The sequence below is a fragment of the Vanellus vanellus genome (assembly GCF_965231255.1).
Source record: "Vanellus vanellus genome assembly, chromosome: 28".
Taxonomy (NCBI): domain Eukaryota; kingdom Metazoa; phylum Chordata; class Aves; order Charadriiformes; family Charadriidae; genus Vanellus; species Vanellus vanellus.
In genome coordinates this window covers 2,191,557-2,216,223 of record NC_138933.1, presented here as the reverse complement: position 1 = coordinate 2,216,223, position 24,667 = coordinate 2,191,557, and the positions used below count along the sequence as shown (strand labels likewise).

Here is a 24,667-nt window from a genome sequence, read left to right as displayed (position 1 = left end):
CCCGTCCCTGTCCCGGTCCCACAGCCGCACCGTCTGCTGCACCCAAACCGGGGGGGGCCAAGGGTCACCCAGGCGCTGCTCCCAGGCAGCCCCGGTGCCGGGAGGGGCCGCGCGGGGAGGGCCTTAAAGGGCGAGGGGGGTCCGGGCCCCCCGCCCCAGGGCTGGGGCTGCAGGCAGGGAGCAGGCAAGGCACAGGCAGGAGATTAACCTTTATTAACACCCGCCCCGACAGCTCCTGCCCGCCTGCCTCTGCAAGGACCAGGGCAGGCGGTGGCTGGATGCGGGGGGCACGGAGAGGGGGGGGCTGTGGACCCCCAGTCCCGGGGGCTGCCAGGCAGTGGCCACACGGCTCAGCCCCGTCCTGCCCGGGACCCCCGAGTCCGGCCGGCCCAAGACAGGGGGGGCCCGGGCCACCCCCGGAGGCACATGAGTGGGGAGCAGTGGGGCCCGGCCGGCCCCCTCCTGGCCCCGGGGGCTGCTCAGGGCCGGGGACCCCCCCTGGACTGTACCGGGGCGAAAGAGGGGCGTCAGGGGGTCCCCGGCCCGTTATCTCTTGCTGCTCCTCCGCGTCTCCTTGCCGTTGCTGACGGGGCCGGCGGCAGGGCCGGGGTGGCCGGGCTGGCTGCGGGTGATGCGGCCGCTGGGGGGGTGCGGGGGGGCGCTGGGGGGGTGCGCGGGGCCCCCCGGGCTCAGTCCGTTCCCGTTCGGGCTGTCGGGGGCTGTCAGCAGAGCAGCGGGAGGACGGTGAGGCTGGAGGCACCCCCAAGCCGAGGTGGGGGGGGGGGACAGCGGGGGGGTCCAGCACCCCCAGGGTGAGGAGGGGGCTGCGTCACCTACCTGGGGACGCGGCGGGGGGGCCCTGGCTGGTCTGCGCAGCAGCCGGACTCGCGCTCTCGTTCTGGGCCTGCGGAGGAGATGGAGATACCCCGTGTGCTGGGGGGGCCGCACGCCGCAGGGGGGCCAGGAGGCCTCGGCGGTGCCAGCCTGGGGGGGGTATGTCCCCTCCCCACAGCCCCGTCCCCCCCCCAACTCACCCCTTTGCTCTGCGACTGCTGCGCCACATACTCGGGGTTGGGTTCGCTGAAGTTGGGCACCTCGGAGTAGACCATGCAGAACCTGGCGGCAGAGGGGGGCAGTGGGGTCCCCCCCACGGCACCCCAACACCCCCCCTCCATCCCCCCCCCCCAGCCTCCGGCGGGACCCCCGGCCCCCTCCTTACTCGCCGATCTTCTGCAGGTCGCCCCCGCGCCCCGTGTAGAGGGTCAGGCAGCCCTTGAAGACGGAGGCGTACCTGGGGAGGGGGGGAGGGAAGAGAGGGGGGGCGTGAGGCCGGGGGGGGGTCCCGGGGGCGTCCGGGGGTCCCGGGGTACCCCCCCCCACCCACCCCTTGGTGAGGCGGATGATGTCCCCGGGCTGGATGAGGTTCCCCACATCGTCCCACACCGAGATGTTGATGCTGCCCGTCTTGTCGGCCACTTTGCAGGTCCGCACCTCGTGCCCGTCCTTCGTCTTCGTCACCCGGCCTGGGGGGGGAGGGGGTCAGGGGGGCGGGGGGGCGGGAGGGGGCGCGGGGGGCCCCCGCCATCGCACCCACCCGTCTCCAGCACGATGAAGATGAGGTTGAGGTTCTTCAGCCCCGGTTTGACGTCCTTCACCAGCGTCTCGGTGCTCATGGTGCCGGCGGGGGCCCTGCGGACGCAGCCGTCACCCCCGGCCCCGCACGGGGACACCGGGGGGGAGCGACGCACCGCGGGGGGGGGGAACGACACACCGGGGAAGGGGGAGGGACAGCGGCCACGGCACCCCCTGGGCGGGCCCACAGAGATTAGGTGCCACCGTCCGCGGGGGCGGCACCACTGGGGATGGGGACACCGGAGACGGGACCGCCGGGCCGTGAGGACACCGGGGGTGGGACCGCGGGGCCGGGGCTGCGGGGCCACCGGGGCCGGGGGCCACCGGGGCCACTCTCCCGCCCACCACCGGAGGCGCTCACACCTCCCGCCCCAGCGCCGTTCCCCCCTCCCGCTGCGCGCGCTCACCTACCGGAGCGCCGCCGTCGCCGCCGGCACTCCCGGAAGCAGCCGGCCGCCACCGCGGGCAGCCAACCAGAGCGCGGGGGGGGCGGAGAACGTCCCGCGCCGCCGGCTAATGGCGGTGCAGAGGGGGCGGGCCTCAGGGGCGGGGTGTGTAATAAGCCCCGCCCCGCCCAGCGCGGGTCATAGAGCCCGCCCGCGACCAGTGAGTTCCTACTCCCCGGCGCCTCTCGCCGGCCAGAGCGTCGCTTCCGGCCCGTGGCGGGGCGGGAGCTTCCGGCGGGGCGGGGGTTGCGTAGCAGCGCGGTGGGGCCGGGTAGGGGGCGGCGGTGGAGGCTGCGGCCGCCTCTGAGCCCCGCGGCGTCCTGGAGCCGGCCCGGTTCCGGGCGGCAAGGCGGTACGTTGGGCCGGAGTGGGGAGGGGGGGGTCAATGGGCGGCTGCGGGACCGGGAGGACGGCGCGAAAAAGCTCCCGGGCTCGGCGGGATGGGGCGTAGGGAAGGCCCCGCGGGCAGCGTTAGGGGCTTTCGGGGGGGGACGGGACGGGGATGATGCGACCCCGGCAGCGGTAGGGGGGAGCGGGGAGGGGGGCTGCCGGGGAGCCGTGCTCGGCGGGGCCTCCCCGGTCTCGGGGAAGGGCCTCGAGGGCCGCTGCGGCCCTGGGTGAAGGTTCAGGGAGCCGGGACGGGGCTGGTAGGAACCCGGTGCTGCTGGGGTGGGGGTGGGCACCGGTTTGGGGGTGGGCGTGAGACCCCCCCGGGGCCGTGGGGGAAGCGATGGGGAGTAAAATGCCCCGGAAAGGGGGGTACGGCCCCGGCGCTGCGGGGTCTTTGTGCTGCCGGCGCCGGTGGAGCCAGGCTGAGAGTAGGTCTAGATGAGAATCTCTCGCTTCAGCCTCTGGTAACGTGTCCTGCCCCCCCCTCCCCACCACCATCCCCTCTTCGGGTGTCCCGAGTGGGCTCAGAGGCGCTGGTGGGGCTTGGCCTGCTCGGTGCTAAACGGTGGACAAATAGGTGGAGTAAAAAACCGCCGTGGCCTGCGAAGGTGCCGGTTCCACCTGATGATACAGCGTCGTAAATACGCCTGGACTTCACCAGCAACTCCTCTTCTGGCAGCTTTTGAAGGAAAGACTTTAATTGGGCTGCAGGTTGCTCCGATGACAAATTATTTGCAGCCTCTGGGCGCTGCTGTAGCGCAGTGAGGATCGGTGCTGGGGTGCTCTGGGGCGAGGGGTGGGGAACCCCTCGCACGAAGCAGCCAGGGAAGGAGAGTGCCTCTCGCTCCCGACAAAGGAATGTGGGAAACACGCGCAGCTTCCCTGTTCTTGGAGGCCTGACCTTCAGAGCACATCATGCAGCTCGCCTGGCTGGAAGTAGAGGGAAGTCAGTAATTAAATGAGGATAAGGCTTTATTTGCGACGAGGTTTCACAAAGCAGCCGTGTAGTGCTGCTCGTCTCGACTGTCAGCACCTGAGCTTGGCGGCATCTCATCTTACAGGAAGGGCCTTAGTCTTTACTAATACAGTTTTAAGTGAAAAATGTAAAAATCTCTAAAAATGCCACAGCATCAGATAAAGTTTTTTGTTAGAATAATAATGAAGCTGCTTGTAGTGGCTTCGGGGGTCGGGTGTCATCGTGCCTGGTTCAGCACGGTGGTAACGTCCAGGGGTGTTTCTGAGCTGGTTTTATCCGGGTTGCTGAGACCAGCAAATAAAACCAAAGCAGTTTTTTCTCATTCAGGCTTCCCTGCTGTTGATTTTTGCAACGCTAGAGTGAGCAAAGGAGTTACAAGAAAAACTTGGATTTGTGTCAGAAGATCTTAAGGTGGCATTTGGGGAAACTATTTTTAGCAGAATTGCGTAACTTAAAAGCTGAGACTTTACCTACTGGGCAAATGTTTCTTTCCCTGTGGATGGTGCGCTCCTGCAGTGCAGCGATCCCGTGGGAAGGGCCTCTCGTGCCGGCAGAGCAAGGTGGGGGTTTGAGGCAAGCAGAGTTCTGGCCGAGGGCTGGAATTTCGGAAGCAAAGTGCCACAGGGAGGCTAATCGGTGTTTAGATCACCGGCTTGGTCGTGCTCAGCCTGTCGGGGAGGCTGAGACACGTGAGGACTCTCTGAGACAGACTGGGGGCTCTGGGGAGACCCTTATTGTTCCCATTTAAATTTAAAAAAAAAAAAAAAGGCAAGGTGATGTAACTTTTTTTGTTTGGAAGAGAAGGTAAGGAGCAGTCTGAGATGCGGTGGTGGTTCTCTGTTCTCGCGACCAACTTGAGACCCTTCTCCTCAGGGGAATGTGTATCTGCATTGGAGGTGTATGGGGCTCGTGTTGCAGGCACTCAATGGTTTCTGCACAGGTTATCGGGCTTTTTAGGGGAGTTGCAAAGGCTCTACAGGAAATGCAAGTTTCTCTTCTGTGTGGCTGAAGGCCTGGTTTTGTGTGTGGAAGAAGAGAGGTGTCTTCATCTGGGCCCTGAGAGGGGGTGAAGGGCTGGGCACAGCCTTCTGCCTCAGTTTTTACCATGCTTATCTTTCCTTCCTTTTTTTTTTTTTTTTTCTCCCCTGTGGCTAGATCTGTCCTGTCTGACCTTATGACTCCTGCATGGCAGCGGCTCTTGGCCCTCGAAGAACGACATTTTAAACTGTAGAAGAGGAAGGGGAAAAGATGGGCCATTGGGAGCGTCTCCCTGAAAAGAGCAAACCCAGCCCAGCCCTGTCTCTTTGCTACGTAGGGAGGAATTCTGCCACGGAAGGTAAACCAAGTACCTCTCAGAACTTTCTCCATCTGTGCACGGGGGATGAGTTTTAAGTCCTTCCTCCATACACGTGGAGCCCCGACACAGAGTTACATCAGCAGTTTTATGGGGTGTTGCTTTATATACGCTTTCAGTTGGCTGCTGCTGCTAACTTTGAAGTCCTGTTTGTCTGAAAACTTTGTTTTTGCTCTGCTAACAAGAAAGATCTCTGTATGTCTTGAGAATCCCCTCGTTGCAGCTGACAGTGCAACACGTACGGCTGTTCTCCCAGCTTGTAGCTGCCTGATGTCTCCCCTGGCAGGTTTACATAGATAACCGTTTAGAGATCGCAGCCTGCTGTTCATGGGTCTGTGCAGGTTCACAGCGAAGGACGCAACTCTTGCTCTAAAGCCGTTAAAGAACCTTTGTTGTAAATTAACGTCTACAGGGAAATAGCAAGATCTTCCTTAAATTTCAGAGGTTTAAAATAAGTCCTGCCAAACTGGCTTAAAAACTGCCCCTGCCTGATTTCTGTATCTCTTATTTCACTTGGTGCTCTAGAAGAAGGGCAGACACTGGAATTCCCAGAGCACTCTTGAAAGAGCAAGGTTCCTTGTGACTTGCAGGGAAAGTGCTTTGTTAACGAAACCCACTGATGAATCTGGAGTTCTGGAAAGGCATCCTAAAAGGCTGCAGAGACAGCTGGAGGCAATGCAAAGCGAACTTCAAACAGAGCTAAAGGTAAAAGCGAGCCCTGAGTTGCGCTGCTCAGCGGTCTCTGCCTGGGTTTGCTCGCTGATCAGTCAGCTTGGTGACTGGCCAACTGCTGGGGCTTCGCAGCTTGTGTGGGCTCCTCGCAGCAGAAAACAGGAAACACTTCTTACTGAATAGGATCCGTGCTGTTCTGCTGCGAGGATGGGATTATTTGCTGAGTCTAAAGAGATCCCTCGCGTCCAAATGCTTTAGACTGAAGGCAAAAAGCTCTTTGGTCTTCTCATGTTACGATGTCCGTGTGGCAGCTGGTTTGGGCTTGTACAACGGTAGTGCCGATAGCCGAAGGTGGGTCTGAGCGGGAGCGCGGAGACTTGGTTGGGCTGCGGAGCTGTCTCAGCGAGGGGAATCCTCTCCTCCCCTGTGAGGAGCTGGGACCTGTCCCTGTTCTCAGTGCTGCTGGTGGAGGCAGTGGCTGCCGGGCGTCCTCCTGCCTGCCAGGTACCGGAGCAGCACCGCTGCCCACGTTTAAACGAACTGCCCAGTGTAGCTTCCTTTGGGACAAGGCGTCGCTTCTGGCAGAGCAGGGTTGGGAGGGAACAGGCTACTGACGGAGCAGCAATGCACAGTGCTTTTTATAACCGAGCGCATATTCAGACACCTTGCTGGCTGTGATTCACATCTGCTCTTTTGGGGGGGAACCCCAAACGTAAACTAGTTTAACTTCAAATTTAGGCTTTTCATTTTCTTGGTATCTTGACACCTTAAGAAACGGACCAGCAAATAAGAGGTTTGGCAGAGCAGGGTAAAGCTGTGCTGTGTAATTCCGGTGTAGCCCCAGCTGCTCACGAGTGGCTTGTTCTGCTTATCTAACGAAGGGAAACCCACCGCGCAGACCTTTGTGTCCTTCTCTGCATTATCTGTAGCCATGAATGCTCTCCAGAAGAACCTCTTCTCATGGGTGCAGGGCCCATGTGCGTGAAGCCCCATCCTAGTCAGAGCCTGCCAGTGTCTCTGCCGTCGTGGATGGGGAAGGTGCAGCCCCCCAGAAGTAGGCTGGGGCCGGGATTGGCCTCTGGGCTGTCGGTGGCAACGTCTTCCTCTGGTCTTGCTGCATCTGCCCGTAGCTGCGCTCCAGGCTGTGGCATCGTGCTGTGCCGCATTCCTCCGTGATCTGTGGGGTTTATGGCATGTGTCAGCTCAGGCGACAGCTGGGGAGGGCAACCGGTGCCCCAGCAGCTGGTGGCTCAAGCAGGTTTTAATGGGAGCTCATGCCCCAAGTCACAGGACCTTGTTTAGTTCCTGCCCGGGTTCCTGGTAGGCAGGAACTCTGTCTAGAGCTCAAGCAAAATAAGAGTCTTTGCAGTGTTGAAATGCAGCGAGTGGGAAGAATATTCTAAGCTCGCAGCGGAAAGAACAAAACCCGAGATGTGTGTTTCTGCCTGGATCTTAAACATTTCTAATAAACGCGGGGCATAGGGACCTGAGGCTTGGGTGGCTGTGCTTCTGTTTGTGATACCCGGACTGAGGGTATCCTCCGTTCCTGGGGGTGGTTGGTGACAGTGACAGCCCTCATGCGCTGGGAGGGTCAGCGGCAGCGTCTCACTCCGGTGCTGCAGCTGGGGTACCGCAGCCTCTGCAAGGCGGACGGGAGCTCGGCCGGGCAGGAGATAAGTGTGGGTGTAGCTCTGTCAAGGAGTGCATCCTCTTCCTTTTGAAATATTTTTTGAGGAATATAATGCTGTCTGGTGGAAATCTGCCACGAGATTTCCTTCTGTGGCACAAAAGTGGTGCTGACCTTTATGTGTTCTCCCAGTCGGCCCCATGTTGTTGCTTATCTGTGGGGTTTGGTGTATTATTTCTGCCCCTTTGGCAGTCCTGTCTGAGGCATCAAAGCTCCTTCACAGCGCTGTAGATCAAATTCCTGAGCTTCAGAAGGGTGTGATCTGAAACAAGTATGGAATGGAAGTGGCAGGAATTGGGTGGGCAGCTCAGCAGCTCCAGGTCGGGCCACCCTGTCAGAATGTCTTAATAAAGAGCAGGACCTTGACGTTGCTGAAACAATGTGTGATTTTGTGGTTTGTTTTTTTTTTTTTTTTTTTTTTTCCCCCAGAAGTCACTGCCGTGGCTTAGCAACCTGCAGCAGCACACTACATTCTCTGAGCCGCTTCCAGTTGCGAAGCAGAGGTTTGCAGTCAGCTTCAGTTCTCGATTGTGTATTCCGTAGGGCTGTAGGACTCAACGCAGTGCCAAGGACTTTGCGACCCCAGAGATCTGGTCATGTTCCTCGCAGGCTGAAGGTAGGGGTGGCTGGAGCAGACGGGGGTTTGGTCTGGTCTGTGGATGTTGCTTCTGCTCGTACCACGGCTCTGGAAGAGAGCTGCCCTTTTGTTTCTCTGTCCCACGGGATGGATAAAACCTGTTTTGCGCCAAACATGCGCCAGGGATCAGGCTGTGCTGGAGACGAGAGGGATGGGGCACTGCAGAGCTTTACCTGGGCTGCTTGGCTTGCTTTTTCAGATGATCCTTGACCAGTCTGAGGGGATACCCCCCTCGCCCCGTGGCTGCACGCAGGGCTGTCCGCCTCCCTGTTAGATCGTCCTGTATGTCTGTAGGCGCACAGGTGACACTGTCCACGCAGCACGATGTGAGCTTGGTGTGCCGAGAGCTGCTCCACTTTCAGCAGTCGCCTTGAGGAGCTTCCTAAAGAAAATATTGCGGGGGTTTTTGTGGTTTTTTTTTTTTTTTTTTTTTTTTGCTTTCCTTTCTCAAAGTGGCTGATTTCCCCGGCAAGCTCACCTGCCTTCAGCCTCTTTCACTTAAATCCTTTCAATGCATTAAAAGAACAGTAAACAGGATGAGTTTGGTGGGTCCCAGGTGGGAGAGGCCACAGGTTGGTTGTGCTTTTTTGGTACCGGCAGCGTTGTTTCATGTTGTGGGATTTTGAGGCGCCGCCAGCGTTAGGTGTGATGCCTGTCGGTGTTCCCAGGACTATCAGCTGGGCTTTAGCGATCCCGAAGAGCTTCCCAGAATAAGGAACGGCCTTGCTGGGCGGCGGAGCCCTCTAGCCTGATTCTGCAGGGGTTAAGCAATAGGAGCTCTTCAACATGTTTGTCCTTCCACCAGCTACCGAAACAGGATCCTGAACATGGGTAGGGCCTCACGATTGATGTGTTTTCCTCCTATTATACAACCGAGAACGATTGTTTAACCCCGCTTTCCTTTTGATCTTGTTTGCCTGTGTGTACTTGGGCAAAAGCTTCCTTTGACTTGTGAAAGGCTTTTTAGAAAAAGGGGTTTCTTAATCTTTTTTTCTTCTTTTGGACAGTTTAGCTCATGTCCAGAGAGCAAATGTCAAACAGCAGATCAACACTGGAGGAAAAATCTTTACGGAAGGAGTTGTTAGATTTGTACTCTGAAGGCTTTTGGCTTTTAAGTAGCAAATAATGAGTAGTATTTTTATGTGTTTTGCCTGTGGCCTCTTGAATCAAAATAGTCTGTACTAAAACTTTGTGTGTTAGTCAGTCATTCCTGAAGTCTCTGGTAACTGGTTAAAAAACGTGGAAGAAACAATCTCCACCCAAGAAAACTTTTAGGCCTGGGGGATATCGATTATTTCGGGTATGGGAGGGACAGCATGCTGAATCCATCGGGTTTTGTTCCTGCTGAAGGAAACATGGTTTGGAGAAGGAATGAATTAACTCATGCCACCATTGTTCCAAAACAAGTTCATTAGCTCAACAATTATGTTGAAGAGGGTGGTAACCCTTTAAAGGATTACTAAGCAAGAATCAAGATACCAGTTAGCGTCGGGTAAATCAGTCAAACCCAACTCTTTGGTGTAGTTGTTCCCTTTGAGCCTGGAGCGCGGCTCCGCTACAGTGCCGGTCCATGTGCGGAGTTCAAGAAGTGGTGGGGCAGAGTGGTGCTGCCTGAACGCTGCTGGATCGCAGAGCACAAGGCTTGCCGGGCTCTTCCCTGAAACCGGGGTTGCTGCTGGAGCTGCTTCGCTGGCTTTTCCTGCGAGTGGAGCGTAAATTACTTTAAATTACTGTCTGCTTCCGGGGTATGTGCAACAGCAATTAGAGGCCCTGTGGATTAACACTGGAGAGGAGAAAACGAGTCACGCTTCAGCTGAGGCTGTTTGAGTGCCTGATCAATTTTTTGGTGGGGAGGGAGTGCTGCTGCTCCCTGGTGTCATTAGTGGGGTGGTTAATTATGCACATGCCAAACAGCTGGTGGTTGCTGGTGGTGTGCATGCAGGCAGAACTGGTTTGTTGTATCTGCTGCTTTTCACCAGTTATTCTCGATGGAGAGGCTGAAGTCGGGCAGGTGAAGCGACTGGCCTGGCCTGCAGACCAGCGCTCTCCTCTGTGCCAGCGGTTTTCAAGCTCGTGGCCCGTAGATGTCTCAAATGCGTGCAGAAATTCCTGGGGAAACCACTAAATCTTGCAGGCTCATGCCACATGTGCAGGCAAGCCAGATGCCAACAAAATGGGAAGGAGCAAAGGAACAGGCAGAGCAACGCCATGGATCTGATCCTGCGGCCGCTGAATTGCCTCTCCAGACCTCACTGGTAGTGCCGAGCACGAGAATGTGTGGCTGAGCCCGGGAATGGCCTGTGCCGGGTGGACTCTGGACCCTGCTCGATTTTGGTGCTGGCCTTTGAAATCAAATCCGCTCTGTTGAGCAGCGCGTAACACAAGTGGGCGCAGGGTGTAATTTTGTACCAGAAAAGTCAAGGTAATGATCAGAAAGACCAGGAAGGTCTGATGCGGGTCAAGGCTATAAATGCAGTCACTTGGAACGGTCTGGCCAGCTCTGTGGGGCTCCACGGAGCTGCCAAAGCCAATCTTGAAACTCAGGATTTGTTCTCGCTGCCTTCACGTTTCCGTAACTCCCATCCGTGTGTCTTGCTGGGCGCTCAGCCCCAGACGGAGCGGCCGGACCTGCACTGCTGCTGTTTCGTTTCCGGAGAAGCTATGGGATGTGTGTTGTGCCAGCTCTCCCTCGCTGTTAAATCCTGATGGGGCCCGTGTCTGAGCAGAGCGCTCCTAGTTCCAGATTAGGGCAAAGTTTGGATTTGTGCTCAGCCTGTGTGCCAGCAAGTGCCCACTTGGGTTCCCTGCCAGGCCCAGCAGTGCAGGGAAGTCGCTCTGGCCAGGAATGCGCAGCATGCGCTGGGCTCGTTTCTGTCCCGCTGTCCTGCCTGGTTTAGAAACTGGGTCGCTGGACAACTAGGTCAGGCAGAGGGACTTTTAGCCAGCTGTAGATTATGCTGCGTATTGGGATTCAACGTTGTTCTTGTTAATCTTCACTTTCAGACCGTTATTCCTTTCCTGTGTGATGGGTGGCTCTAACCCGGAGCAGGGTGGCCATGCACTGGGCATTCATCTCAAGTATGTGGCTTGCGGGGGCCCAACAAGTTTGTCGTCACAGCTGCTGACCGCGCTGTGCTCTAAAATGCACAGACTTCAGATGGTGGGGGATGTCGTGAGCCACAGTGAGTGGTGCTGGCAGGAGGGCAGGCAAGTAATCACCCGGGCTTGGCACGCTGCCCCTGGCCAGCTGGGCTGCGCTAACTGGGTCACTCGCAGGAGAGCGATGGATGGTCTCGGCTCTGCACACTGGTGAAACCTCAGCCGTTGTACGGGAACAGGCTGCTGTCACCGGAGCCAGCGCTGGTTGCTGACATGAGGCTTTCCTGTGAAACTTCCATTGTGTCAGGTCAGGAGCCGCTTTAAAGCTGCGAGGCACGGACACGGGCACAGCTTCAACACTGGTGACTCTTCCGTCTTCAATCTGCTTGTCAGACCAGAGATCCGGCTGAGCAGAGCCCTTTCGCCTGCGTCCTGGCGCCAGCCCTGATCCTATCCGAGCAGCCTCCTCACCTGGGCTGGGTGATGGAGCCCAGCAGATGCCTTCAGCTGAGCGTGGGCCCTCCTCCAGACCCCCTGCGCTCCCTGCCACGTACAGACGGGGCAGCTCCTGTGTAGCTCTGTCCCAGCGACTGGCTGTCCCTGGTCTTCTGGCAGCCTCTTTCTGTGGCATGACCAGGACCCAGAGGCCGTCTTAAAAGGATGCAGATCCTGGGGGCTCAGAGCCAGTTTCTGCAAAACCTTGGACTTCTTTAAGCTTCTGGGTCACTTTCCCCCCTCCCTGGAAACTTTCCAGCAGCAGCAAGACTGCTTCAGAGACCGTGCAGCCCCCCAGAGATGTTATGTATTTACTCACAGCAGGGGAACCGAGACAACAAAGCGTGGTGCCCCAGAACACACACAGTGCAAACCAGTGAGAAGATCGCTGGTGTCCTGGCTCCCATGCTGGGCTTTAGCTGCTACAGAACAGCCCCTCTTGCATCCATATGTTGTTTTCTCTCTTTCCTCCCTTCCCCCTTGCTTTCTGGTTTTAATTCTATTTCTTTTGGCTCACAAAGCTGATGAAATTAGGAAAGATTATTAAAAACACCATTGCTCACAGAACAGGTTTCTTCTGAGCTATCCCAGCTGCAAAGCGACTCTGGTATCTGTTGGCAACACTTATATTGGAAATAATGAGAAAATGGTGTCTTTTTTTCCCTGAGAACCAGGCAAAGCCTCACACTGGAGACTTCCAGCACAGGCTAATTAAGTTTGATTTGTTTTGTTTGTTTGTTTTTAATTTTTTAAGGGATTCTGTCTGGTCTTCTGTATTTCTGAAGAAGGGATGGGCTTCCCTAGTGAACTGGCACCAGATCCTGGCTCAGAAGAGGGGCTGGCTGCGTGGATCTGCTGCTAAAAGGAGGGCGGGCAGCGGAGCTGGCAGTCGCTGCCAGCGGCTGGTGTTCCCGGGGAGGAGCTGGACACCTCTGCGTTTGAACACAGAGCCCTGGGGTGGTCGCTGCTTGTTGCCCAGTCCTTGGCTTTACTGACCATTGTGCTCTGGTTTTCCAGGCACGTTTTTTGCTGTGTGTTTAGTAGGTAGGTGCTGGCTCTGCTCCCCTCATCACATTGTTCTTGCTGTCGTTGTTTATCGTTTGCCTTGGACCAGGTTGGTTTATCTCGGTGAGCTCTAGTGTGAGTGCAGAGTGGTCCCTGTCCCGCTTGGCACAGCTGTGCGGGTCGAGGTGGGTCGGTGCCTCTGTCACACCTTCACCTTCTCCGGCTCTGGGTGGCTGGGGGCCTGGGGAGTTTTGTAGCCAGCACGTCGTGTACCTGGGTGAACCTTGCTTCCCTTCCACTGCTGTTGTCTGCCTCTGCGCTGGTCCTTGCTCGTGTTGCTCATACTCGTACTCGTCAGCTCCTGGGAGTGAGTCAGTGTCTCCCGACAGCCTGGCACGCTGTTCGCACGGTGCAGGTGGTGTCTGCTCCTGTCCTGCGGCCAACAGTGCTGGTAAGATCTCGTGGAAGATGCTGTTTTCCCAGCAAAGCTGTCTAAGGCCAGGCCTTTTCCAGGTTGCCCTGGATCCTTGCCCTTGCCCAGGTGTGCTTGTAACCTGGGACAGCTGTTGACCGAGGAGAGCTGTGTGGGTGAGCAGGAGCGGGGAAGTACAACCCTGCGAGCTCCAGATGAGTCAGCCTCCCTGTGCTGGCAGAGCGGAGAGCTCCTCCGGAGCTGGTGGATGCTGGCTTGTTCCACAGACTGTGCCTGGAGCAGTCAACCAGGCAGAAAGCTTGGCGCAGCCGGAGTGTCTGGGATCCAGCGGCTCGAACATATTGTGGCAAAAAGGAGGGAACATGTGAACATGTGCTTTGGGGGCCGTGGAACAAATCCATGGGCTCCCATGCAGACATTCTTTTTTTTATTTTTTTTTTTTTTCCAAGGAGGAGGGGGAGCTTTTTTAAGCCATTAATTTTCCTTTTGTCAACAGAAAAAAAAAAAAAAAATTCTTAGCAATTGAATTTTCCTCTGGGGGCAGGAGCAGTTAGTTATTGTGCTGGAAGACAGCACAGTATTACCACAGAAAATTTACCTGTGTGGTTGCTGCTAACATGAAAGATGGGCAGATACGCTTTGGGTCAGAGGAGCCCTGGCCTTACCCACGGTGATCCTGCGCTGCCATTTGAAGGGTGGAGGTAAGCTCATGCCAGTCAACCAGATGAAGCCCCGTTTTGCCCAAGATTTGGAGCAAAACTGCAATGGTTTGTGTACGTAGGAATGAATGTCCCCTTACCAGAGTAGGGGTTGATGGTGGTGGTCTGCCTTAACTTTTAGATGTCCTATTTGCCTATTTATTTAAGTGGTGGGTTTGTGGGGAGGATGGAAGAGCAGCACAAGTCGGGGCTTGAGCCGAGATGCTGCCCCTCCGTAGCAATCGGGCAGCTGGGGGATCCCTGCGCTGGGGATGCGACAGGCTTGGGGCTGTCCTCAGCGCAGCACTGCTCTAACCAGCTGGGGACTGAGGAGTGAGATGTTGCCTTCCTCTTTCCTCTACTCTACTTCCCCAAGGGCTTATTAGGAACCTTTGTCTGGGCTGGTGGATGCTGAGGAGACTTTGGGTGAGTGTAGGAATGTCAGAGTGCTTTTGACTTGTTAATTACCGATCTTCTCTGATAGCATCAAGCCCTTGTTGCTATGTAGATCTCTTGTGTGTTGAGCAGTGTGCAGGCACTTGAAGTCCCCAGGCCAAGAAGATGACAATCTGCAAAGACAAGGCAGCAGCATGATGACAAGGGAAGCTGAGGGGAGGGGGGAAAAAGTGACTTACCCCAGCTTTTCTCTGTAATTTGGACTGAAGCCCAGTTCTGTGCCTGGTCTCTGATGCGTGCGAGCTATCCCCTCTCCCTGCCCAGTCCTAGGGAGGCTGATGGTGCTGGGGTCGAGAAGCCGTGCATGCTTGGAGAGGGCAGGATTGGGAAGTTCACTTAAATCAAGTGTAATCATAGGTGGCAGTTGCTGTTTACTGCAGAAGCAATTTCCTGTAACAGTGGGTTTGTCTGGGCTCCTGCTCAGCTTTCGCTCTCCTGTATTGCATCCTGCCTATGTTGCAGATGGTTTGGCTCCACTTCACCCTGGTACCTGAGTGCCCCTGCAAAAACCCTTCCAGGAAAGGTATTTTCTAAGCTCTTTGTGTTTCGGTTCAGCACATGATGGATCCCTGCAGCCCCGTGAATCATCGCTCTTGCCGTGTAGTGCTGCACAAGTAGGGCTTGCTCGTATTAGCTATGCGATACCTGCTTTGGGGCCATCCTGCAGGTTGCTGAGCCCAGGGAAGAATGAGTGTATCCAGTATCCTGTGGGGCCAGGTCATTAATTCACCTCTGGATCTAGCAGGAAGGAGATTGGGTTGCCAGCTCCATCTCACTCGAGCGTTTGCAGATGGTTTCGGCTCTCCTGTTTCTGCTTCACGATAGCAGCAGGGCGCTCCGTGCTTCAGCGCGCTGGCAGAGCCCCACAGACCATCCCTGGCAGAAGGGGGAACAGCTGGGTGAGGAACGAGAGGAATTCGGAGGCGCTCAGACTCGTGCAGGTGCTGAAATTTTTCTGGAGGAAGTTTTGATACGGCTTCTGTTTGGCAGATGGCAAGGCAGGCTTTCGGTGGCATGCTCTGCCCTCTGCTTGGCTCTTTCCTGAGTGGATGTGAAGACGTTTAGGGTATTGCCCTGCTATGTGTTGGAAGGATGGTATTGGAATTCGGAAGCAAAAGATGAAGCCGAGTTGCTAGGGAATGTGGTTCTGAAGAAGCAGTGCCCAGTGCAGTTCCACTTGGACACCTGCATGCCCACGCAGGAGCTGTGTCTCCCGAGCAGAAGGAGCGGACTTGTGTGTTCAGCGATGTGTTAAGACACCAGGGCATGCACCAGTGCCCGACACTGAGCCATGGAGAAGGTCAGAGTGGTCCCAGCTGCAAAGTGAAGTATCCCTCTGGGGATGGCAGGCAGCAGGCTGCACGGGCGCTGAGGCTCCGCTGGCAGCCAGGAGCTGTTGTGCTGCGTCCTCCACATCCGTGTCTGCCCTTCCAGGTGGTTTGAACCCAATGTAAATGCGTTGGAGGTGCTGAGACTTGCAGTGTGAGTGGCTCATAAAGGGATGGGAAGGAATTTGGGTCCCTTCCCAGTGGAGGAGAGCAGCATCTGTCCAAAGGCGTGGGAAGGTTTAAGAGCAACTGATCCTTGTTGCTCCAAGATCCGTTCTCCCTCCAGCCTGCAGCCGTTAATCTTGTTATCTGAATTGCAAACTCTGACACAGGGACTTTCCCCACCCCGGCCTCCATCAGAGGAGTCTTTTGTCTGTGCCTGCTCTGTGGAAGCAAAGAATCCATTCACACGTGGAGCTGATTTATTGTCTGACTTTCCAGTGTCCGGCGAGTTGATTAAAGTCCCTCCCTGCTGCCCCTTGACTCGGGGAGGGTCCCAAGGGCCAACCATGACGCGACTGCATTACCTACAGCCTCCCTTTCTGTCCATCCATCACCTTCGCTCCTCCCTTGCTGCTGTGGCTGAGCAGACGCGGTGTTTTCCACAGCCGGCTCTGCTTGCTGCGTCTGTCTGGGGCCAAAGCTTTCCAGCTGCGAGGAGCTGGCTGGGGAGGGATGTGGCATTGTGCGGGAGCTCAGCACCGGTGGCAGTGGCTGGGTGGCCGCATGTGGCTGCAGAGCAGCAGTAGTGCAAGTTCCTACCTGCCCTCCAGAGCAGGTAGATGCTGCCGCTGGTGTTTGCACAGCTGGAAATTGTGCCGCATTCTCCTCACCGCATGGATGGTGGTTTCAGGGTCTTGTGCGGTGTCCGCATGCCCTTGCACACCTCCTGTCCCTCCTATTTGTGTTTGGGGTGGGGCCTCCTTTATCTGGAGTCAAGTGCAGTGTGAATCTGTATGGCCGTGGCAGTTTGTCGCCGACTTTGATGTTGGTGAGAACGGGAGAGGAGGAGCTGGCTCTTGGGGGACAAACCTCAGAGGAACAGGTAATTGCCGGTGTGCCGGGGCAGAGCTCAAGGTCGGCCTCTGGCACATAGTGTAGGAAGTTGGTGAACAGTGTTACCTGGGAACACTGTCCTCGGTGGGGAGGGACGGGGACTTGGTGCCTGGGGGCTGCTCAGGGAGCTGCACGCTCTCCGTGCTGGGAGCAGGAGCCCCGACAGCTCAGGCAAGTCATGGGGGGGCTCCTCATCCAGGCGCTGGAGCACCCAGCAAAGGTCACACTCTGCTGCAGAGGGTGTTGGGTGTCTTCGCTTTGCATCTGCTTGGCCGAGTGAGAAAGCTGCTGGAGATGGCAGCAGAGGACGATACCTGCAGCAGACAGCCGGGGTGCCGGGAGCCAGCAGGGCCACTGTCCCCAGGGAAGGAGCCGGTTCCTCCGCAGCCCATGTGGCGAGGCTGGTGGGTGTCTGCCCGCAACCAGGAGGGGTCCCTGGCACGCATCCTGCTGCCCAGCCCGCAGGACTGGGCTCATTCATTAAGTGGTGCCCCTGTGCTGTCCTCTCCTCTGCAAACCAAACTGAATGGTGCAAAAACAACTCCCGACAACCAGCATGTAGAAAAATTGCAGCAGGATTAGTAATAATATGTGTGGGAGAGAAGCAATGCCAGCAGCGTGTCAAAACGGAGGAGCAGTTCAGCACACGCAAAGGGGGCTGAGACGGCTTTCCCCAGCACGCTCCTCAGTACGGCACTTGGCTGTGCACTCCAGCCGTGCCCGGGGCTACTGCAGCTGGTCACACTGGGTGGAGAGAGCAGGAATTTGGGAACCAGGATGCTGCGAGGGCTGGGACCTGCTCTGGCCATGCACCACAGGATGCTCAACTGCTCCTAACTGCTCTTCTGTTTTCCTCCGCAGGGTTCTGGCATCGGTGATGAGCAATGGGGTATGATGTAGCACGTTTTCAGGGGGATGTTGATGAAGACCTTATATGCCCCATCTGCAGCGGGGTCCTGGAGGAGCCGGTTCAGGTAGGTTTCCGTCTGCACACTGACTGTGGCTACTGAAAGCCTCCGATTGCAGCTCCAGACTTCTAGATGTCTTGATCAGATGATGGCCGCCGCACACAGCGTGTGCATTAGGTGAGCTCAATGGATTCTTAACTTTCCTACTAATGGTTTAAGGCAACAGCACGGGTAAGGAAGCAGGACTGGGGATAAATGTCTATGGTTGTGTGAGTTCTGGTGGAAGTGAACTAAAGTTCTGGGTTTGGGTGAAGTCCTGGGGTCAGCAAGGAGGTGGGAGGAAGGGATAAGGTTGTGTTGGGACAGGTTTCCCTTACTCTTTCATTCCTTACTCCCTTCTTAACTCTTTGTACCAAAGCTGCGCGCCCATCACCTTGTCCCAAGGCAGAGATGGCAACAGCTGTGCTGAAATCTGTCTCTTGCTTATGGCTTCATGCTTGGTTGACCCTCTCTTTCCCTGCACGCATGCTTCCTCCATGCTACAAAGCGGATCTGTTTTGCTCGCTGTTGGGAGCCCAGCTCGACTCTCCTGCCACCAAACGTGGCTCGGAGGACGGACAGCCCACAGCCCTGCTACCAGCACGCTGCTCTGCTGGGGCCCGGCACAGCCGGGTTGTTCGGTGGGTCCCTCTGCAGCTCGTGCAGCCGCTCGGGGAAGGAGGGTGTGCACAGGGTGCTGCTGCTTCCACTCCTCCCTCCGCTCCCCGCGAAGCGGAAGAGCTGTTGGACGCGGCTTTCCTGTGAGCCATTTTTATGAGCTCCCCCAGCACAGCGTCCCTCCGCAGCACCGTGTGGTCTCCAGCCCTCCTGTGCCTCTCAGTGCTGGAGGAAGGGCTGTATTTGTCGCTGTGTCCTGCTAAGCCCTGTGACTCGGGGAGACGTTAGTGGGGGCCTTTACAGCCCTCTCACTGCTGCTGACCAGAGTGGAGCACCGCTGGTTGAGCGGAGCTGGCTTTGACGTGGGCTTTGTCCCCCTGGTCCCTGGCCCTTCTCTTTGGGGTCTGCGCCGCCAGAGGCGCTCCTGCTCTGGCAGAGCTGTGGCCATGTGCTGGGGAGCTCAGTACCCTCGGCGTAAATCCAGCTTCATTTGAAATAAAACAGATTAAAACAAAACTGAGCTAATCTGAAATGCGTACATAATTATTGCAGTTTCATTGCTTAATAATGAACTGCGTCGCAAAAGCTGTGACTTGTGCTGCGCTGGTAAGCTGCCCCATGGGGATCCCGGAGAGGCAGGGGCTGTGCGCTGTCACCCACCCTGTGCCGGTGCACTGGGGCTGTGTGGAACTGCACTCTATTGTGGTTAAAAATTGTGTGTTAGCACCTTCCAGCTACACTGATCTGTTATGTCCAACAAGCTTTGATTTTAAAAGTCTGCAGCATGTGAGCGCAATCACAGGCCATCGCACAAAGCAGAGGGAAAGTTGCAGCTTTCTTAAGCAGCTTTATTTAAATCTCCTTTTGCGAATGTGATATCACAAGCTCCCTTGTTCCCAGGCTGTTCTCAAGTGTGGCTAACAGCCCGTCTGTTGGATGCCAGCCCTCCTGCTCCTGCCGGCACTGCCGTAACAGGAGCTGCGATGGGGCTGAGTTTGTAGCTGGGCACCAGCCCTGCCCTCTGACCAGTCCTGGTTTGAAGGGAGCAAATTCTTGAGGACTCTTCCCTTGTTCCTCCCTCCCAGCGAGGTCCCTCTGCCCGGCCAAAGCAGGGCCACCTCCAGCGACAGCTCAGAGGGCTCAGAGCTGTATCTAGTCCCAGGATTTCAGTATCAAAAAGGATGGAGACTCCCCAGGGCCCCTCCCTGTGTTATGGGCACGGACTGACCCTCTCTCTGCAGCAGCTGGTGAAACAGGTTTCGTTTATTGTCTGTCACATCTCCAGTCTGCGTTAGGTGATGCTGGGGTATCCTCATAGCTAAATCTCGCTGGGGTTGGGCACGGGCTTGAGAGGATAAAATGCTGCAAGGGGAGCAGAGGGGCCAGTTTTGTGGAGAACAGCGGAAAGCCGAAGCCTTGGAGAGTGGGACTTCAGGAAAACGCGAGGGAGAGGAGTGGCTGTCCCTGCGCCAGAGCCTTGTCTGACACACACTGGCTCGGTGCTGGGCAGGTTGGCTTGAGCTGCGATGCCACGGGGGCTGCACTAAAACTCCCGAGATGGTCCTGTAGCTTGGGCGGGTGAATCCCCCTTCAGCGTACGTCCTGCAATTGTCACCTGCCTGTGTCAGCTGGTACGAGGCACCCTGTGCTGCGGGAGCAGCTTGTAAATGCGACAGCCCTGAATGCCTCTGACCTTCCTGTAACTCTGGGATTCTGCTCTGTGGCAGAATGCTCGGTGTTGTCCCAAGAGCTGGCGTCTGTCCCGCTCCCCCTCCCCAATCTTAATACTCTCCCAACTGCAGCTTGAATGCAAGAGCAGAGCCCAGCTGTGTAAACACGGTGAAGTAATGTTCTAATCTGCCTTGGAAAAACGCTTAATTTAGCCTCCGGATCTGCGTTGCCCCCTCAGCCCTTTCAGGAGGCAGCTTTGCCTGGGATGGGGCAGAGCAGGAGCACTGCTCGGAGGGGTCCGTGCCCTGGCCCAGGGACCCGATCCGTTTGGGAGCCCCCACGTGTCTGGGGGAAGAGACTGCCTTGGTGGGGCTGGGCGTGTGGATTAGAACCAGAGGTGGATGAAGGTGGGCACCCGCTTTTCCAAGGGAAGGGCGGACCGCTCCGCAGCACCGCCTCTTGCGTTGTAGTGGAAGGGGCTGTGCGTGGCTCTGGCCTTTCCGGGCCTGGCTTTTGGTGTCTCGTCCCCCTGTGTGGGCATCGTGCCTGCTTGTGTAATGGAGGTGGCCTTTGCCTTCTTCCCCCGAGGCAGCACGTAGCCACTGTGCACCCCTCGAAGACTCAGAGCCTTTCTCCGGTCAAGGTTGCCCGCCGCACACGTGCCAGCAAACGCTGCCTGGCCGGGTCTGAGTAACGCGTGGCTTTTCTCTGCCCCTCCGCAGGCTCCTCACTGCGAGCACGCCTTCTGCAATGCCTGCATCACCCAGTGGTTCTCCCAGCAGCAGACGTGCCCTGTGGACCGCAGCGTCGTGACGGTTGCCCACCTCCGCCCCGTCCCGCGGATCATGCGTAATATGCTCTCGAAGCTGCAGATCACTTGCGACAACGCTGTTTTCGGCTGTACGGCAGTTGTGCGACTCGACAACCTGATGTCTCACCTCAATGACTGCGAGCACAATCCAAAGCGCCCGGTGACTTGCGAGCAGGGATGCGGGTGAGGATGACTGTGGGGGGCTCTGCCGCAGAGGGTGGGCAGAGTGGGGACCACAGGCTCGGGGAAGGAACCCGAGGTTTGGTGCCTGGCACCCTTTTGCCCCCTGGGCGCAGAGCTCCGGGGGTAGCAGGGCTTTGAAGGCCATGGTGCTGCAGAAAGGGTTGGGACGGATTTTTAGTCAAACCCATTTCATTTTAAATTTGGTTCAAAGCCGCTGGCTCTTCAGCTCGTTGCTGGGGCTTGGGTGTCAGTTGGCTGCTGGAAACGGGGTACTGAGGCCTTTGTGAATCCGCCCAGAGCCATTCCAGCCCCCTGGGACAAGTTCCAGCATGAGCTCTGCTCCCTCCTACGCGGGGCAGTGGGTGGCTGGTCTGGCCTTGGCACCTGTGCTCTTGGTGCCGATCTCCTTCCCACTCACGTGTTGTAAGCATCCATCCAGGTGGTGACTGACTGTCGGCTCGGCGACTATCAGATCTCCTCGGGTGAAGTCAGAGACTGGATCCAGCTCACAGGCTGCCTGGTGTGGGCCCTGGTTCTGAGCCCTGATCACTTGGAGGAGGAAAATCCCCATCGCCTGCCACTGGTGGTGGTTTGTTCCTTGTAGCTCTCCCCCAGACCGTTTGGCTTGGCCCTGAGAGACAGCAGGGAACGAGCCATCCTACGTCTATCGGAGGTTACGGTGCTGGGCTTCCTGGGCCTCTTGGCAGGTCCTCCAAGGCTGGATTTGTTCCGGAGACTGTTTGTGTGCTTATGCCAAGTGCTCTGGTGTGTAACTTTCCCTAATGTGGGGCCTCCACCTTTTTCTGTAACACTCCGCAGCTTGGAAATGCCCAAAGATGAGCTGCCAAACCACAACTGCATCAAGCATTTAAGGTCCGTGGTGCAGCAGCAGCAGACGAGAATCGCGGAGCTGGAGAAGACCTCGGCAGAGCACAAGCATCAGCTGGCCGAGCAGGTGGGTCCCTGCGCCCGAGGGGCTGCGTCGCAGTTTAACCCCGGCCGGCCACTGGGACCGGGCAGCCGTTCGCTCACTCCACCCCCAGCAGGGTGGGGAGAAGAGGGAGAAAAAGGAAAAAACAACCTCATGGGTTGAGATAAAGGCAGTTTAATAGAAAAGTATCAGAAGAGAAAATAATAATAATGGTAAAAGAATATATAAAATTGTGATGCGATACAGTTGCTCGCCACCTGATGATCGGTTGCCCAGCCCATCCCGAGCAGCGATCGCGGATTCCTGCCCCCTGGCCAACCCCCATTTATGTACTGGGCATGATGTTGATGGTACAGAATATTCCTTTGGCCGGCGTGTCCTGTCTGTGCTCCCTCTCAGCTTCTATGGGGAGCTGAAAAAGTCCTTGACTTAATATAAACATTAGTCAGCAACAACTAAACCAATACGTGTTATGAACATTATTCTCATATGAAATCCAAAACGCAGCAGCTACTAGGAAAACAATTAACTCTGTCCCAGCTGAAACCAGGACAGGCTGTCTCGCAGCAGGGTCTCTCATGGGAAGGGTCGGTCTCGCCTGCCTGGACACCAAACACCAAAAAGGCTTTATGGGCGAAGACAGCGGCTGCAGAGCAGCCCGAGGGCAGCACGGTCGGGGCTCTGCTGCTGTGCGGTAGCGCTGGGGTCCAGCCGGCGGGCTGGGACGTGTGACCCGTGCTCTGGGCTCTGGTCACATGGCGTGTAGCTGCGGCACTGACTCCTTTTTGCAAACCCCACTGTGTCCCGCCTGTTGCAGAAACGGGACATTCAGTTGCTGAAGGCCTACATGCGCGCCATCCGCAGCGTCAACCCCAACCTGCAAAACCTGGAGGAGACCATCGAGTACAACGAAATCCTGGAGTAAGTGCCGGTTCTCATGACCACCGGGGAGGAGCTGGGCAGCCCTGCGTCGGGGCGGGAGTGGAGCTGGGAGTCCGCCAGCTGCACTGGCGGGTTTGAGAGGGGGTGAAGCGCCTTCCGAGTTTGAGAAGAAAATGTTTCCCGAAAGCCGGGGGACAGTTGCGGGGTGTTTGTGCTGGGGAGCAGCACGTGAGCCGCTTGCACAATGTGGTTGGGGCATTTTTATTCTTCCACCTGCATCCTGCTGCCGGAGTCCTTCCTCCTTGGGAAAAAGGCCGGAGGAAGCAGCTTCGCATCTCATCCTTTCTTCCCCTCCCTCTGGGGAGGGAGCAGCAGAGCTCAACGCCGCAGCTGGGTCCTGTCTGGGGGTGAAAACAGGGGAGGGGAAGGGGCGGCATTCCCTGTCCAGCCTTGCTGCTGAGCCCAGTTCCCCGATTTTGGTGGGAGCCACCCAAAAATGCACAGCACTGACCCCTTGTCCCCATGTCTGTCCCCAGGTGGGTGAACTCCCTGCAGCCGGCCCGGGTGACGCGGTGGGGTGGAATGATCTCCACGCCGGACGCAGTGCTGCAGGCCGTCATCAAGCGCTCGCTGGTGGAGAGCGGCTGCCCCACGTCCATCATCAACGAGCTGATCGAGAATGCCCACGAGCGGAACTGGCCGCAGGGCCTGGCCACGCTGGAGACCCGCCAGATGAACCGGCGGTACTACGAGAACTATGTGGCCAAGCGCATCCCCGGCAAGCAGGCCGTGGTGGTGATGGCCTGCGAAAACCAGCACATGGGCGAGGACATGGTGCTAGAGCCGGGACTGGTGATGATATTTGCACACGGAGTGGAGGAAATCTAAAGACTTTGGAAGACAAACACTTCGTGCTGACGAGGGAGAGGAGGGGGAAGGTGCAGAGGTGGAGACCGGGGACAGCCGGTCAAAACTGCTGGTGTTCCCTAGTCACCGACGTGGTTTTCTTAGGGCACCGTTCCCTCAAACCTCTTGCTTCCTAGCTGAAATCATTAAATGCCTCTGGTAAATACTGCTCAAACACTTGGCCCTGCGGCGAGCACGCGCTGCAGCCCCTCCATGTTCCCCCCTTCCGGATCAGCTTCCCCCTTCCGTGTCTTTCAAGGAGAGGAGGAGCGACCACTGCCTTGGCCCCAGCCTGCGTCCCGGGGGCTGCTGCCTCTCCCGGAGCTGCAGCCCAAACTCCAGGGCTGCCTCGGCTCCTCCTGCAGACCCCCCACCGCCCCGGTGAAGGGGCAGCTCACTCTTGTCCGGCAGCCGAATCCTCCCTGGCCTTTCTCTCCCTCTCTGGATTTTTTCCACCTTGCTCTCTGGCATCTCTCTGCCGCCATCTCCCCAAGCCTTGTCTCCGACCACGTGGTGTGGCAGCAGTGGGGGCCGCTCGCCCCTCCCGCAGGCTGGGGAAGGGGCCATTGGCATCGCCGTGCCCGACCCTGTAGCCAAACCATCCGCAGGCGAGCCCCTGGCACCCCCAGGGCTTGCGCCTTCCACCGCAGGGGGGGGCTCGGCGTTGGGGACCCCAGTGCCCTACAGCCCTCGGGCCCCTCTCTCCGTGCATGTCCCCCTGCTCCTGGGAGAGGCCGGACCCCCACGCTCGCCCCCCTGGCGTCTCCCACCCTGCCCCGTGGTTGCCGGTGTTTGGCTCCGCTTTCTCTGCTGTTACTGGTGTTACTTTTTTCAGACAGTTGTGATTGTGGTTCTGTATCTTTCTCTTTTTTTTTGTACTTTTTTTGGCCTTTTCTTCTTTTTATTTCCCCCCTTTTATTTTATTTTTGCAGTACAGGCACCTCAGAACCCGGTTACGTTTACTTGTTGGGAATTTAATTTATTTGTATTTTTGGTTGTTGTTTTTTTACAGTACTCTTCTCCTCCGGTGTCTGCTCTGCTCGGCGCCGGCCGCAGCTCTCTCCGCTGCAGCGGGGACTGAAGTGATCAATAAACAGCGTTCTCGTTGCTTTACCGGCGTGTGGGGGGTCTGCGCCGGCTCCCGGAGCCCCCCCGGACGGGGCGGTGGGGGATGGTGGGGGGAGACAAAGGGGGCTCAGTCCCCTGTGATAAGCGGGTGCGTTTGGGGGGGTGTGGGGTGTCCTCCCCCTCTCTTTGTGTCGCTGAGCTCAATCAACGCCATTCCCGGGCGCTGCCGCTGCGGCTCCCCCCGCTCGGGGACCCTCCCCTGGAGGGACGGGACCCCCCCACGGGG

The 24,667-nt window shown here is 57.3% G+C and overlaps 2 protein-coding genes across 3 annotated transcripts; one reads left to right on the top strand and one right to left on the bottom strand.

Annotated features, from left to right (window-relative positions):
• Positions 1-194: 194 nt before the first annotated feature.
• NABP2 (nucleic acid binding protein 2) lies at positions 195-2,082 on the bottom strand. The gene is made up of 7 exons (XM_082496531.1): positions 2,044-2,082; positions 1,595-1,689; positions 1,385-1,523; positions 1,220-1,291; positions 1,035-1,116; positions 838-904; positions 195-719 (listed from the first exon to the last, which is right to left on the bottom strand). Exons 2-7 carry the CDS (start codon positions 1,671-1,673, stop codon positions 547-549), a joined length of 612 nt encoding a protein of 203 aa, XP_082352657.1. The 5' UTR covers positions 1,674-1,689; positions 2,044-2,082; the 3' UTR covers positions 195-546.
• Positions 2,083-2,325: 243 nt separating this feature from the next.
• On the top strand, positions 2,326-24,421 carry RNF41 (ring finger protein 41). 2 transcript variants are annotated; one of them, XM_082496517.1, is made up of 7 exons: positions 2,326-2,430; positions 4,600-4,780; positions 17,226-17,338; positions 20,323-20,594; positions 21,414-21,549; positions 22,343-22,446; positions 22,944-24,421. In XM_082496517.1, the coding sequence occupies exons 3-7, from the start codon at positions 17,249-17,251 to the stop codon at positions 23,293-23,295; spliced, it is 954 nt and encodes a 317-aa protein (XP_082352643.1). In that variant the 5' UTR covers positions 2,326-2,430; positions 4,600-4,780; positions 17,226-17,248; the 3' UTR covers positions 23,296-24,421. The 2 variants fall into 2 exon arrangements, with proteins under 2 accessions (XP_082352643.1, XP_082352644.1); XM_082496518.1 differs by lacking the exon at positions 4,600-4,780.
• Positions 24,422-24,667: the final 246 nt, after the last annotated feature.

Bases quoted from the DNA above. Each gene is read 5' to 3' on its own strand.
- RNF41 (XM_082496518.1), top strand. From the start codon at position 17,249: ATGGGGTATGATGTAGCACGTTTTCAGGGGGATGTTGATGAAGACCTT. The intron at 17,339-20,322 runs GTAGGTTTCCGT...GCCCCTCCGCAG, and splicing joins TCCTGGAGGAGCCGGTTCAG to GCTCCTCACTGCGAGCACGC. The intron at 21,550-22,342 runs GTGGGTCCCTGC...CGCCTGTTGCAG, and splicing joins AGCATCAGCTGGCCGAGCAG to AAACGGGACATTCAGTTGCT.
- NABP2 (XM_082496531.1), bottom strand. From the start codon at position 1,673: ATGAGCACCGAGACGCTGGTGAAGGACGTCAAACCGGGGCTGAAGAAC. The intron at 1,524-1,594 runs GTGGGTGCGATG...CTCCCCCCCCAG, and splicing joins CTTCATCGTGCTGGAGACGG to GCCGGGTGACGAAGACGAAG. The intron at 1,292-1,384 runs GTGGGTGGGGGG...CCCCCTCCCCAG, and splicing joins ATCATCCGCCTCACCAAGGG to GTACGCCTCCGTCTTCAAGG.